The following is a 14,046-nucleotide window of genomic DNA, read 5'->3' on the forward strand; positions in this document are numbered from 1 at the left end:
TTGCCAGTCGTGGCCCTGCGGACTGGTACGGCCACACGCACGATCTTACAAGAAATGAGATGAGGTGGTGCCTTGGTGAATAAAGGTTAGAGCTAGCTACAACTAAGGTAAAACTGAACCGGACTTGGAAATAGGGGGCTATGTCTTGACAATCTAACAAAAATGACATGTTAATATTAACGGATTCAAATTTGTCTAAAAATGAGCGTATTTATATACCAAAATACATCCAGACACATGTAATTTTTTTTATTTAATATGGAACGGAGAGAGCACTGTGAACAATACTACCTCCGTCCCATATTAAGTAACTTTTTATTACATGTATTCAAACGTTTTTTAGGTATAAATACATCCATATTTGGGCAACTTTGAGTCACTTAATTTGGGGCGGAGGGAGTAGCTAATTGGTGTACACCCGGGGAAATAGCCCCATTTGCCCCAAGTGTATCCCCGTCGCTAATAGCTACTCGATCCCTCCGTCACATATTAAGTGACTTTCTGTTACATGTATCTAGACGCTTTTTAAGCATAGATACATCCATATTTGAACAAATTTGAGTCACTTAATATGGGATGGAGGGAGTAGTATTCATAGTCAGATTGCTTGTATTACAGACTCTTGGTGGAGTGTTTAATTTGCTATGAAACTTGTGTGAATCAAAAAAATCAAGAAAAAAGTATTTGGAAAAGTAAACCTTTCCCCTCCAGCTGCTAGTTCCTATTATTCGTTCTGTTTTTCTATATTCCTTCTGGTTGAATTCGTTTCGACCTCCTTGGCAATAAATAACATACAATGTTGTTTTGTTAAAAAAATAATACTAAACTGATTTGGCTTTTAATGTTGATGCCCTTTTTTTTCCTAGCCCCGAATAGAGTACATACTATGGAGATCTTGATACTTTCTTTTTAAAAAAAGGAGGTTGTAATAAGTTGCGTGTCATATTTTTATTTAGGGCATGCAACTTAATTGGTTGATGGTATTTGTAAGGTTCAAACAAACCCTTAGAACCCTGTTTGGAGTATATAATACCGACAAACCTATGACCTAACCGTCATGCCTTGTCGGCAATTACACGGCACAAAAAATCACATCAAAGTACTCGTTAATACTCACATACTTTTGTGTGAGGAGAATGGATTCAAACTCTTGTAGGAATACAAAAATAGTCCTTGCATTTGAATTTATGGAGTTTCTTTGAATTGAATTTGTCCACTTCTTATGAAATTATCTTTGCTTCAAAGACTATTGTAGATTTCTTCCTAAAAGTTGGACCTAGCACTATATTGTATCGTACATACTTGTTTACTACAACTTGTGCTCACATTGTATTTTCTATCTTGATTCATGCAATTAACCTCCCAATCATAGCAAGCCAACTTCATAAAAAAGCAAAAATAACCACATCGTTTGCATAAACCATCGTTCTCTTTTGATCTCCCATCATCTCTCCTTCTATCTGTTCCCTTGTTCTCGTTTGTCAATGTTGATTCACTTTCTCAAAGGTCGAGACAACAACGATCTTGCCATCTCCGTCCATGATTTTATCTACCCAACAAGTGTGGCAGCCACATTATTTTTTCAACCACACGTAATTGTTCAACCTAGTTTGCCGATCGCTAAATACTTTTCCTCTCCAAATAATCCATCAATCCCAACCACAATATTACACAAACCCTTATCCTCAAGGCACCACTCTCCAGTAAACCGAATGCGGGATCCTAAACTCCTCAAATAACCTCATGGGATGTCACTCATGAAAAAATAAAGAAGAGGATGCAGCAAATCGTGTGTACTCCAACCCATGGTATTGGTACCCGCAGCTTCATTCCTTCCACAGAAAAAACACTACCAAAATAAATAAATTAATGCAGGAACGGAAAGAAGAGAGAAGCTACGACTTGTGCGCGTTGGCTCCTCCTATCTTTTGACCACGCGACCGCAGCAACACACAGAAAATTGAAACTAAAAATGCAATCTTTTTCCGTGTTCAATTAAACTATTCATGGAAGCAGACACACGAGAGCGAAAGCCATGACACCTTCGTCTCCTACTTCCCTTATCTCCATCCTCCATTATTCCCCTTCTGCTTTTCCTCTCTACATATACCCATTCTCCCCGCTTCCCCACTACCCACCCTTCTTCCTCCTCCCTCCTCCCTCCTCTTCTTGGTCCCGAACCTGCTGGAAGAAGAACAACTGAGGATTGTTCCTCCCTCTTAACGAGAACGCGATTCTGTGTTGACTCTTGGTAACGGAGTCTTTTCTTTTTACAAGCGCCGTCATGTGCTCCGGCACGCGCAAGCCGACCGCGCCCCCGCCGCCGAGGGATTCGGCCGAGCTTCTGATGGAGCTGGCGGCGGCGGACGACGTGGTTGGGTTCAGGCAGGCTGTGGAGGAGGACAAGGCGTGTATTGATGGCGCGGGCCTGTGGTATGGCCCCTCGGCGGCCGTGGGGCGGCGGCTGGGGATGGAGAGCCGGACGCCGGCCATGGTCGCCGCGCTGTACGGGAGCACGGGCGTGCTGGCGTACGCGCTGTCCGCCGCGCCGCGGGAGGCATGCCGCGCGTCCCCCACGGACGGCGCCACCGCGCTCCACATGGCGGCGGCCGGCGGGGCCGCCGGCGCCGTCGCCGCCACGCACCTGCTGCTCGCCGCCGGCGCGTCTACGGAGGCGCTCTCGGCGTCCGGGCTCCGCGCCGGGGACCTCCTCCCGCGTGCCGCGGGCCCCGCGGACAAGCCGCTCCGCGTGCTCCTCAAATCCCCTGCCGTGTCGCCTTCCTCGTCCCCCAAGAAATCCGCGTCCCCGCCGGCGGCCATGGCGATGGCGCAGGAGCCCAGGAAGGAGTACCCGCCTGACCTGACCCTCCCGGACCTCAAGAGCGGCCTCTTCAGCACCGACGAGTTCCGCATGTACAGCTTCAAGGTGAAGCCCTGCTCCCGCGCCTACTCCCACGACTGGACCGAGTGCCCCTTCGTCCACCCCGGCGAGAACGCCCGCCGCCGCGACCCGCGCCGCTACTCCTACAGCTGCGTCCCTTGCCCGGAGTTCCGCAAGGGGGGCTCGTGCCGCAAGGGCGACGGTTGCGAGTATGCACACGGGGTGTTTGAGTGCTGGCTTCACCCGGCGCAGTACCGGACCCGCCTCTGCAAGGACGAGGTCGGCTGCGCCCGCCGCATCTGCTTCTTCGCGCACAAGCGCGACGAGCTCCGCGCCGTCAACCCTTCCGCCGTTTCCGTCGGTATGCAGCCGTCGTCCCCGCGATCGTCTCCGCCCAACGGGATGGACATGGGGATGCTCAACCCGGCCTGGCCGTCGTCCCCGGCGAGCAGCCGGCTCAAGACGGCCCGGGAGCTCGACTTCGACCTGGAGATGCTCGCGCTCGACCAGTACCAGCAGAAGCTGTTCGACAAGGTGTCCAACGCGGCATCGCCGAGGGCAAACTGGGGCGCCGCGAACGGCGGCCTTGGCTCGCCGCACGCCGTGGCCCAGGCGCCGCCTAGAAACATGCCGGATTACAGCGACCTCCTCGGGTCCATGGACACGGCCATGCTGTCCCAGCTCCACGCCCTGTCTCTGAAGCAGGCCGGCGACATGTCGCCCTACAGCTCGCTGCCGGACACGCAGCTGCACATGCCGACCTCACCGATGGTGGGCGCGAACACCTCGTTCGGCCTCGACCACTCCATGGCGAAGGCCATCATGAGCTCCCGCGCCTCGGCGTTCGCTAAGCGTAGCCAGAGCTTCATCGACCGTGGCGCACGGGCTCCGGCGGCACGCTCCCTCATGTCGCCGGCCACGATGGGTGAGCCATCGATGCTCACAGACTGGGGCTCTCCCAGCGGCAATAATATGGACTGGGGCTCTCCCAGTGGCAAGCTGGACTGGGGCGTCCAGGGCGATGAGCTGCACAAGTTCCGCAAATCGGCTTCTTTCGGGTTCCGCGCACAATCCGCCATGCCTGTGGCCTCCCAAGCCACCCAGGCCGAGCCGGATGTGTCGTGGGTGAACTCTCTTGTCAAGGATGGCCACTCCGGCGACCATTTTGCGCAGTGGCTGGAGCAGGAGCAGATGGTGGCCTAATCCCGTTGATCGATGATCACTGGCTCATAGCATCTAGCTGACCAAAGTTCTTTCCTTCAATTATTTCCCTTTTTATTTGCTTAATTTGATTCATATGAGATGGTTCTTTAGTACATATAGGCTGTTCACAAAAATAATATTGTTCATCAACAAGAAGCTTGGATGCCCAAAGGGAGCCTTAGATTGATGATGAACAGCCAATATTACTTTTTTTCCCCTTCGGTTATAAATAGTTGTATACAAGAATTCCAACAAGAGTTTATTTACTTGATATCTATATATATTTGGAGACCAGACAGATTTGTTTCATGTGCTTCCTGTCTCAAGATAAATACTATGAGAAGTTGTACTCTTCTCATGCCAAGTACATCAACTGGATGTGTTTATCAATATAAGTATTCTGGGTTCTCCCATGAGCACATCTTGCTTCGTTTGATTCCATTCCCTAAAGGAGTGGATTGCAGACCATTGGCATTTGTACAATTTGATAGAGCTTCTTCTCAAGTGGTTGGTGGGTCATAGGATGTAAACTGCAAGGCAATCACAGAACAGTTTAGTGGAGATGGAGGCGTCATGCACCAATTATTATTAGTGCTGTCAGTATTATATCAGAAAGGAAACAGCCATGCACCTAAAGCAAGCACACACATTAACTAATTATTATTCTGGTTGTGTGGGTTAGGCACAGAACACAGAAATTAGGCCAAAAAATCTGGGCATGAGTGCCGCAAAGGATAATCTTAGATTATCTGCTCTTTTCTTAATGTTGCCAATGTTGATTTTTCTTCCACAAGAACATTTCCTTCTAGAACATTGGACCTGGAGTATCTCTTTTCCTTGTTTGTTTTTTCTCTTTCTGGGTAGAATATATTAAAACTAGTATTGATGTCCGTGCTGTCTCTTGTTTATTTTTGTATGCAAGTGCAGCTGTTATGCCTAGATATTCCCGATTATTACAGCTGTATTGTATTCAATCCCTAATCATGCTCAAGTATTGTTCTTGCAGTTGGAGCAGATTTTGGATTACTCTAAGTCTATACCCATCCAGATGTCTGAGCCATTAATAATGTAATGTCCAACCTCTCTTTGTTGTTGATGCTGCTATTTATTTATCCATCTAGCAACGTGTAATCTGTGTGCCGAGGCTTTTTTTGGGCGTTAAAATGCATTATAATAACTTTGTCGAGAATTTTTAGACAATCTGTTGTTTGGATGCCTGTCTTTTCCTCATTCAAGTTGCAAAACGGATATATTCTGTGTTGTGTTATAAAACATATGAACTGATAGTCGACCTTCATTGAATAAGAAAGAAAAATTATCTAGATTTAGTTTTCTCTTTATTTATACATGGACCATGGAGTAATATACTCCCTTGTTATAGTTCTTTTCCACACTGACTTGAACATAAACACAACAGAATCTCAGGACTTTCATAGCTTTACTTTTTTTATGTGTTCTTGTGTACTTACTTCTACTTGACTTCTGTATTATTCTTCATTGCCTCCCCACATTTTTTTCTTAAAATAAGTGTTTCCTGTCTAATTTATGTCCATCACTCATATGCCTGCAATCTAAACTGTAACAAGGAGAACACCCTTGGAATCTGTCTACCGGTTAATGATCCAAGTAATCTATATGATTAAGAACCCAAGTATACTACAAGTTTGTTCTGATCATGCTTGCTTATGGGGTTAATGTGGATGAAGTCAAACCATACTCTGCAAGACTAAGGCAGCTAGCTTGAGTAAGATGCCCGAATGTTATGATAATTGAGTAAACAAAACCTACTTGCGTCACAAGGAGGATTGGCTATCGTTGGCTGCAGTTTGGTCTTCATTTACATGTGAGACATTGAAACCTTCCTCTGAAAGCAACACGAAACTTAATTTATCGGTTCGATGAACGACGACAAATCCTGTCCCAGATAGGTTTTAGATTGGCACGCGGTGTCCCATCTAACGTCGAGTTCTTATCGCCATACCCTGATTAATTAAGAAATGAGCATCTTTCCTCCCGTTGAGTTTAGAAAAACTGAAGATGTCCTTCTCATTGGGGCATCACGTTTGTCGTCGATGTTGACATGGTGAGACCTTTCTTGTGCAATGGTTCCATCATTGACCTGATCTTTTTGCTGAAACTTTCCGACAATTTTATTTTTCTGCTGTTGTTTGTCTCAGGAAGAAGAAAAAATCAAAGCTTCCGACCTCCGAAAATTTCCTTCAAAGAACACTCAGCATCTTATCAAGAAGCTGTTCTTCGAATCTGATCTGTTCAGATCCATGGAGTCCCCGAACAAATCTCGTGCTATCAGGAAATATATTACTTGTATTCTTGATCACGACTGGGTTTATGGGTTTATGCACTAGGTTATACGCGAGAGATTTTACGGTACCTCTGTACTGCTAAGGGTGAGGGAGCAGCGTATAAATCCACGCCGTTGATTTGGCAAGGGTAATATAGACATTTGTCATTTAAAAATTAAATGCGAAAGCTTTTTCCTTTTTTTACGCGAATAACAAATTGTAATGAGCTGAAGCCCATTTGCTGCGATTGCCCAGCCCTGTACAGGTAAATGAGATCTACGCTGCGTGGCCGTCGGCTGCAGCATGAATCCGGCCTCCCGCCGCTGCAACATGAGACCTCGAATTCATCTTCTTTCCCTTGTACTGAATCGACGATCAGATCGGAAGGAGCCATGATCCGTTCGTGCGTCCTGACCCTCATCTCTCTCTCCATGTATGTCCCTGTTAATTTTCCTGAAACCTAGAGAACGGCGGCAGCCATTAGAGGCTATGTGAAGCTCGCGGGGGCCGGGGGGAGGGGTCTGGTGAGGGAGAGAGAGAGAGAGAGAGTTAGGGGATGGCAAAACCGGACGAGCTGACGAGGATAGCGAAGTGAGGCTGTGAGTGGTGGCAAGGGAATTCACTCATCGGAGAGCGAGATGAAAGATGGATTCTTCTACCGGACTTGAAGAAGACGATATCTTTTCCTTTTCCGTCGAGGATAGCCAACGATGTCAGTGTGGGCCGTCGGGAGCAAAACGTGGGCATTAGATGTTTCTAAAATACCCTCTATACTGCTTAATTCAATCCAGCAGTATCATATACTGATATACTGCCATATTCAGCCCAGCAGTACATTATCGTCTGGATCGTTAGATTTTCAACAATGAACGGCCCATATTCATTACAGTACTGTAAAACAGCTCTTATACGCACATCAGGGCAAGGTTTACACAAGATTATGTCAACTAACTCACAGTAATATATTGTTAGGTTATTCAGGGACTAGTACATGGTGCTGAAATGGGGAGGAAAAGCATGTACAGTTACATAGCATGGCTGTATGAGCGGAGCATGATTTTCGTTTCTTGAGACCTTCAGCCTGAAGAACTTCTTGATGCATAGGCAATTCAGCTCATGTAGTCATGTTGCTGGGATCATCATCATCATCTACAACCAGAACGTTTCCGCATCTGGGGCGGTCGATTGCTTCATCCTTGTTCAGTAGTCTATTATTCTGAAGATTTCTGCAACATGGGTGCTTGCAGAAGCAACAGAATGGGTCACCATGTACAGTTTCAGACCATAATTAGCTGCATCAGCTCATCTGTTTCCTCACAGATGAGCTGATCAAGGATCTCCCGCTCCATCTCGGTTGCAAGGTCTCCATCATCCCTAGCTTCCCATTTCATGCCACAGATATCTTTCTCAAGTAGCCTGCAGATGTTTCGCCAGATGCTGGTTGCATCTGGGGCTATCACTTCGACCTTGTTCAGCAATCTCATGCCCCTTCTCTCCCCATATGAAAAATTAGAGACATGGCTCGTCCTTGGCACTGCAGGAGCAGGAGGCAGGCCACCGCTGAGATCTTCAGAGTGGGGTTGCAGCAGCTTCCTCCTTAAGCCCTGATGCTCCCTCAGCGCCAGCCAATTTTCTCCTGCACTTGGTACATTCAGTGACAAATGCTGCACTGTCAGTAACATGAACAAACAAATGCTGCACTGTTGTAGCAGGATTTGGTGAACTGGTTGGTACATGAAACTCAATATAATAGTTTGCGCAAATTGACCGATCAGTACTTGGTTAGCGGCTTTGTGATTAGGGCACGGGAAGAAAAGGTTTCAGCGTCTTAGAACAGTAATTATGATTTTGAAATAATAGCTAGCTCAAAACATGGTTCCTTCTCTGCCTGAGTTGTAGTTAGTTTCTTTCTCAGCTTTGTTGTCCTGCTAGAGTAATCTGGCTTTGGTTTGAAATAATAGAGTTATCTTTCTTTTCTCTGGCTTTTGGTTTGAGCTTTGTTTTTGGTCCTATTTAAAAAAAAACGACAGACACCCTCCTCAATACAAAATGACATACATTTTATGTGTGTTCTAGAAAGAAAAAATATCTAGTACTTGCATGATCAAGCTTTGGATTTGGACCACAAAATTGTCCTTATTGCAACCGATTGATGCACAAAGTTGGAAAGATTTTTTTTGCTGGGTAATTAGTTGTATGACTTTATTAGTATATCAATTCAGAAACAAACTCTTTCTGTTGGTGCATTATTTGCAAATAGGTGAGGAAATGAGCTCTCATTCTATGGAAGTTTGTTGCAAACCTGAAATTTCCAGGTTTTTCAGATGTCTAACAGTTCATTGCAAATCCAACTCTCTTTTCTTTACCCTGAAGGTGAATTCTACTCCAGTTTGGATTTACGAGTTCAGCAAGCCTGCACTAGTGCAACTGAAGATTCATTAGTGGGTTGACTGGTTGGTGCATGAAACTCGGTGACATCATTGGGTGAACTGGTTAGTCCATGAAACTCAATATCGCCGTACACCCCGAATTGATCGATTGGTCCTTTGTTTGCGCCTTGTTATTTCGCTCTTTCCTTGTTGACTGAAATGAATTTCAGGACCAAGTCAAGTGTCTATTAGCTACAGTATGTGCAGCTTAGCTCTCAGGTTTTTGTTCTGCAAGAAGCTAAGGTCTCAGTGATGCGTTGCAATCAGGGGGCTGGCTCCAGTGGTTGTGCAGCGTGCAGAGTGGACACGGATCAGTGACTATTGGGGCCCAAGAAGACGAGGGTTCAGATTACAGAGGCCTAGAACACTTGCTTTTTTTCTTCTTTATTGAGGAAAATTAGAACACTAGTTATGACATCTGACTTTGAAATAATAGTACTTATATCATAAAGCTTTTGGAAATGGACCACAAAATTGTCCTTGTTGCAACTGATTGATGCAAAAAGTCGAAAAGAAGTAAATTTTCTTGGGTACTTATTTGATTATTAGTGCATAAAAAACTCTCAGGAATAATCACTTTTTATTGGCGACTTATTGTCAAATATATCCGAAAAAAAAAGTGAGGAAATGAGCTGTCACTCATGAAGCTTGTACCATACCTGAACTCTCCTACTTTACCCGTACTAGTATTTCAGTTCAGATGTCAAGGCCACTGGTCATTGCAGGTCAGAGTCTCAATTTTTCCTGGAGCTGGTATTTTCATTTCTCTCTGAATGTAATTTTATTTTACCGCACAATGCTGAAGCCTTGCGCTGTTTCTGATTTCTGAATGTGATTTTGTTTTACTGCATTCTTCTGAACTTTTCTTTCTATGAACATCTAATGTCACTCTCATGATGTTTTTTTCTCTGGACATCGAAGTCACAGTTTGTTCTCCATTTTCAACTTGGGGATTTTAAGAAAGAGTAGCTGAAGAAGGAGCTTACTGATGCAGGACCGGGCGAGCCGCTCCTGCGACTCACGGGACGACCCCCCACCGCCACCCCAACCTCCCTTCTCCCCCGCGCTCTCTCCCCCTGCCGCCGCCGCCGGCAGCTGCCGGCCCGCGGCGGCCGCAGGGCCTTCCAGCCGCCCCACCATCTCCTCCTCTCCGCCCGTCCTCTTCCCTCGCTCTCCCTCATGCTCGCGTGATGGCTTGATTCCGGCGGCAGGGGCACGATCTGAGGCGGCACGATTTCGGTGACGGTGGATCGACCCGTTGCTGCGCAGGTGCGTGGTCTCGTGCGCGGCGGTGCAAGCACGCGGTGGTTCCGCGGCAGCACGGTTCCGGCGACGGCGGCCTGATCCGCGGCGACGCAGGCGCGCGTGCGGCAGCGTCGTGTGATGGGCTTGCTGCGCCTTGCGCTACTCTGTTGGTGGCGGTTGCTTGTGCAGGCAGTGGCGGTCGTGTTGTGGCCGGAAGACGCGTGCTTGGGCGCTGTGGCGGTTCTGGACGGCGAGCGCCCCTGCTGTTGGTGATGCACTGTTGGTTGAACAGTGCGCCTGGCGTGTGCAGGGCGCTGCCCCCGACAGGCCGGACGGCATATGCCGCTGCTGCGATGTTGCTCGTTGCCGGCAGTCCGCGCCTGCGAGGGTGTGGTTGGAGGTTGCGGGTGGTTCGGGAGATGGCACATGAGGCGTGCTTGGTGTGTGTTGGTCGGCTTTGCTGGCCGCACGTGGTTGGCCAGTGCCCGAAGAGAGGCGGGTGTTGGTGTGTGGCCTGATGTGGTAGCTGATGCCGCGTCGCAGGTTGTGCGACGTGCGCCTTTGCGCCCATCCGGTAGTACCTCGGGGCTTGCAGCGGGTGCTTCGCCGGGCTCTAGTTCGGGGTGTTGTCGTGTGCATTGCTTGCTAACTTCAGATTCGCTACGGGTCTGGGTTAGTCTGTGCACAAGCCGTTTGGGCCATGTGCCAACGCCTTCCGGGGTTGGTATTGTGGCTGGTGCGTGCGCCAAGTTGCACGACGTGTGGTGGCCTCTGAAGGCGGGACGGTGGGCCATTCAGGTTTTTGCACTAGTGCGGTTATCGTCGTTGTTTAGACTTTGCCGCTATTCCTTTGCGTTGCCTTGGTTACATCTGTTTTGCTCGTGGCGCTCCGGGTGAAAACCTTGCCTGACCTTTGTCGGTGCCGACGTCGGCGACGTTCTTGGGCGTCGTTCCCTCCATGGTGGCGTCGTCGAGGAGCCCTGGCTAACCTTCATGCCCTGTGGTCCAATCCTTAGGGTGAAAATCCAGATGTGGCTTGCCGGATCGGACGACGGCGACGTTGGTGACGTCGCTCCATTGTTGGAGGCGTTGTTCTTGAAGGATAACCCTTGGCTGGAGTGTGTTCCGCTGGCACACGCCTCGGCTTTAGAAAAAATTGACACAATACCCCTGTAAGAAACCTAGAGTTCTAAAATACCATCCAAACAATAAGCCTTTCCAAAATAACACTACATTTCAGTTTTCTGGTTCCAAAATACCACCACCGTTATGTGTCAATGTTATTCCGTTAGTCAAACCGTTAAGAAGTTGTCAGTTTTTATCTTACTCCGAAATTATCCTTCGGCAACCGTACCCCAAACCCGACTGCGTCTCCTTCCCCTCGTCCCAGCCATGGCGGCGGCGCCCGCATCCACCGCCCAGCGCAGTCGCCCGCGGCGGCTCCTGCTCCAGCGCAACAACTCCATAGGACACGCCCTCGGCTCCGCCAGACCCCGCAGAGCTCGCTGCCGCTGCTGCATTGCACGGCGACCCCGCCGCTGCAGAGCTCGCCGACGGGTTTCACCATGACGCCAGCAGCTGTCCGGCTCCGGCACGATTCTCGTTCTCCTTGGCGACGACTACAGCAGCAAGGCCGGCAGGGCTCTTCCTCCTCCGTTCACCCTGACCCGCTCAACACCGCCCTCATCCTCCTCCGGCAACCTGAAGCAGCAGCTGCTACTGCCGGCGCTGCTCCCTTCTGCTCTAGCGTCCTCGGCCCCCTCTGCTACTGAGGAATGGTGCTGCTGCGTCCTCCAACTGCTGCTACCAGTGTGTTTCCTGTGAAACCTTACTAAAGGTTGTTGTTCCTTGGTGTTGTTTGTGGCTGTTAGAGGATGTTAGTCAATAGTGGTATTTTGGAGTGGAAAACTGAGTTGCAGTGGTATTTTGGAGAGCCTTGTTATTTGGGTGGTATTTTAGAACTTTTGGTTTCTCATAGTGGTACTATGTCAATTTTCTCTTGGCTTTAGCAAGCAGGTTTTAGGCACACCGACATCGTGCAAGTGCGCCACCTTGGATGACAAGGATAGTGGTTAGCGGAGGATCCCGTGCTGCTGCATCTTGATCGCATGGGTTCACTCGACAGGTAGCGACCGACGAAGCTGGATGTTTGTTGTGACCAACAGTGAAGTGGTGAGATACGGTGGAGCAATGTTCGGGACGAGCGCGGTGATCGGCGGCCCGAGGCTTCTGCAGTTGACGAGACGACTCACGGGCTTGTCTTCGAGTTCTGCGAGACCGGCGCACTTTGTGTATTTGGCACTTAGGCCTGAGGTTGTTTGGTTGTAATTTTAGTCTAATGGCTGTTGATCGTGTTCTTGTTTCGAGTGCTAAGTTGTATCGAACTTTTAAATACATTCTTTCTATTATCAATGCATAGAGACTAAGCTTGGTGCAGGACCGACCGGAAGACGACGAAACGAATTACCTGAGGTGGGCGACCACGGCTCTTCTGCTGGCTCCACTTCGTCAATGGAAGAAGACGACGACGAGGAAGTGGTGGTGGTCATGGTGGTAGTGGACTCCTCCTCCTGCCCGTCTCTCGCCTCCAGCACCGACACCGGGCTCGAGTTCTGCTGCTGCAGGCCACCCGCCGTGGCCGGCCTCCTGCTGCTGCTCCGGCCAGGCCCCGCCTCCGCTTCCTCGTCGCCGCACCGCCGCCGCCGCCGCGAGACTCTCCGGCGGCCCCGCCTCTGTATCTTGCCTGTCTCGTCGCCGCCGTCGTACCTTGCCGAAGCGACCTGGAAGAACCCCTCCTCCGCCGCCTTGTCGTCATCGTCTTTGTCGTCGGGGCTGAAGCTGAGGAGGAGGAACTCGTCGTTCTCCGGCCGCAGGTACGCGGGCCGGTCCCTGAACGACGACGACGTCGTCCTCACCACCCTGGGCCGCGGGCCATCCCAGAAGCGGCATGGCGGCGTCGGCGGGGAGGAGGACCGGCCTTCGGCGGAGCTCGCGGACCGGCTCCGCCGCAGCTGCCTTGGGCTGTCGTCGCGGGCCGGCGTGGGCATCGCGTCGAGGCCCATCAGCCTGGCCACAATGCAGGGGCTCCTCGCCTCCGCCCCTTCCTCCGGCGCCGCCGCAGCATCACCACCGCCGCCACGGTGCTTCTGTGCGGTGTCGGCGGACTCACCGGCGGTGTGGGCGCAGAGGAGGCGGCGAAGGAAGCCGAGGGCGAAGGAGGAGGAGTGCGCGGCGAGCTTCGCCATAGCGAGTCAAAGATCGGCGCGGCTCGGCATGGAAGTCTAGTCGATTTTAGGAGGGGGAATGAATGTCTGTCCTTTCCTCGCGGCTGTCGTTTTGAATTGCGAGCGGAGGGAAGAAGAAGAAGGAGAAGAAGGAAGGGAAGCGAGAAAGCAGCCAATGGAATCGAAGGAAGGAAAGCTTTTGTTCTTCATCAAGAGACAGTAAATGAGTGGAACTCCGGGGTTACTCTTTACTACTCCACTACTGTTCCCGTTTTACTCCTGGTCTACTCTCGTGTAAAACGCAAAAGGTTGCGTTGCAGCCAGCAGTTGTAAATTTTTTACTACTCCTGCTACTCCGTAGAGTACTCCTTTCCGTTTCACCGACATAGTACTGGTAGCCCCCAACTGCTGGACTGCTATTTTAAAGGTGTCTGCCATGAATGAGCTAGGCAGGATAGTTTTGAACCCAGCCAGGTTCTTACTAATTGAAGAGATAAGCATTCAAAAGGAAAGGAGGACAACACGTCAAGTTTTCAACCAAGTACCCCTTTGCTGTAACAAACTTTCAAGAAGCAGGTGTGGAAAGGCGCCAAGGTAAAATGAAAGGGTAAAATGCATTGCGGGCGGGCTTCGCGTTTGAAACGGACGGGCCTGAAAGGCAGAAAAGGTGCTACTACGCGACAACATCGCAACGGCAACTCCGGCGCTTCCGTTCCCGTTTACAGGGGAAACCGGGAAAGGAAGGCTGTTTACGGGTTTGA

The 14,046-nt window shown here is 49.7% G+C and overlaps 2 protein-coding genes across 2 annotated transcripts; one reads left to right on the forward strand and one right to left on the reverse strand.

The window, feature by feature from the left end:
- The first annotated feature begins 2,104 nt into the window (after positions 1-2,104).
- Positions 2,105-4,393, forward strand: LOC100836455 (zinc finger CCCH domain-containing protein 33). The gene has a single exon (XM_003569006.4). It carries the CDS (start codon positions 2,285-2,287, stop codon positions 4,082-4,084), a length of 1,800 nt encoding a protein of 599 aa, XP_003569054.1. The 5' UTR covers positions 2,105-2,284; the 3' UTR covers positions 4,085-4,393.
- Positions 4,394-7,243: 2,850 nt separating this feature from the next.
- On the reverse strand, positions 7,244-13,642 carry LOC104583252. Its single transcript, XM_014899857.2, has 2 exons — positions 12,529-13,642; positions 7,244-8,023 (listed from the first exon to the last, which is right to left on the reverse strand). The coding sequence occupies exons 1-2, from the start codon at positions 13,304-13,306 to the stop codon at positions 7,665-7,667; spliced, it is 1,137 nt and encodes a 378-aa protein (XP_014755343.1). The 5' UTR covers positions 13,307-13,642; the 3' UTR covers positions 7,244-7,664.
- Between the last annotated feature and the right edge of the window lie 404 nt (positions 13,643-14,046).

The sequence above is a fragment of the Brachypodium distachyon genome, chromosome 2 (genome assembly GCF_000005505.3).
Source record: "Brachypodium distachyon strain Bd21 chromosome 2, Brachypodium_distachyon_v3.0, whole genome shotgun sequence".
Classification (NCBI taxonomy): Eukaryota; Viridiplantae; Streptophyta; class Magnoliopsida; order Poales; family Poaceae; genus Brachypodium; species Brachypodium distachyon.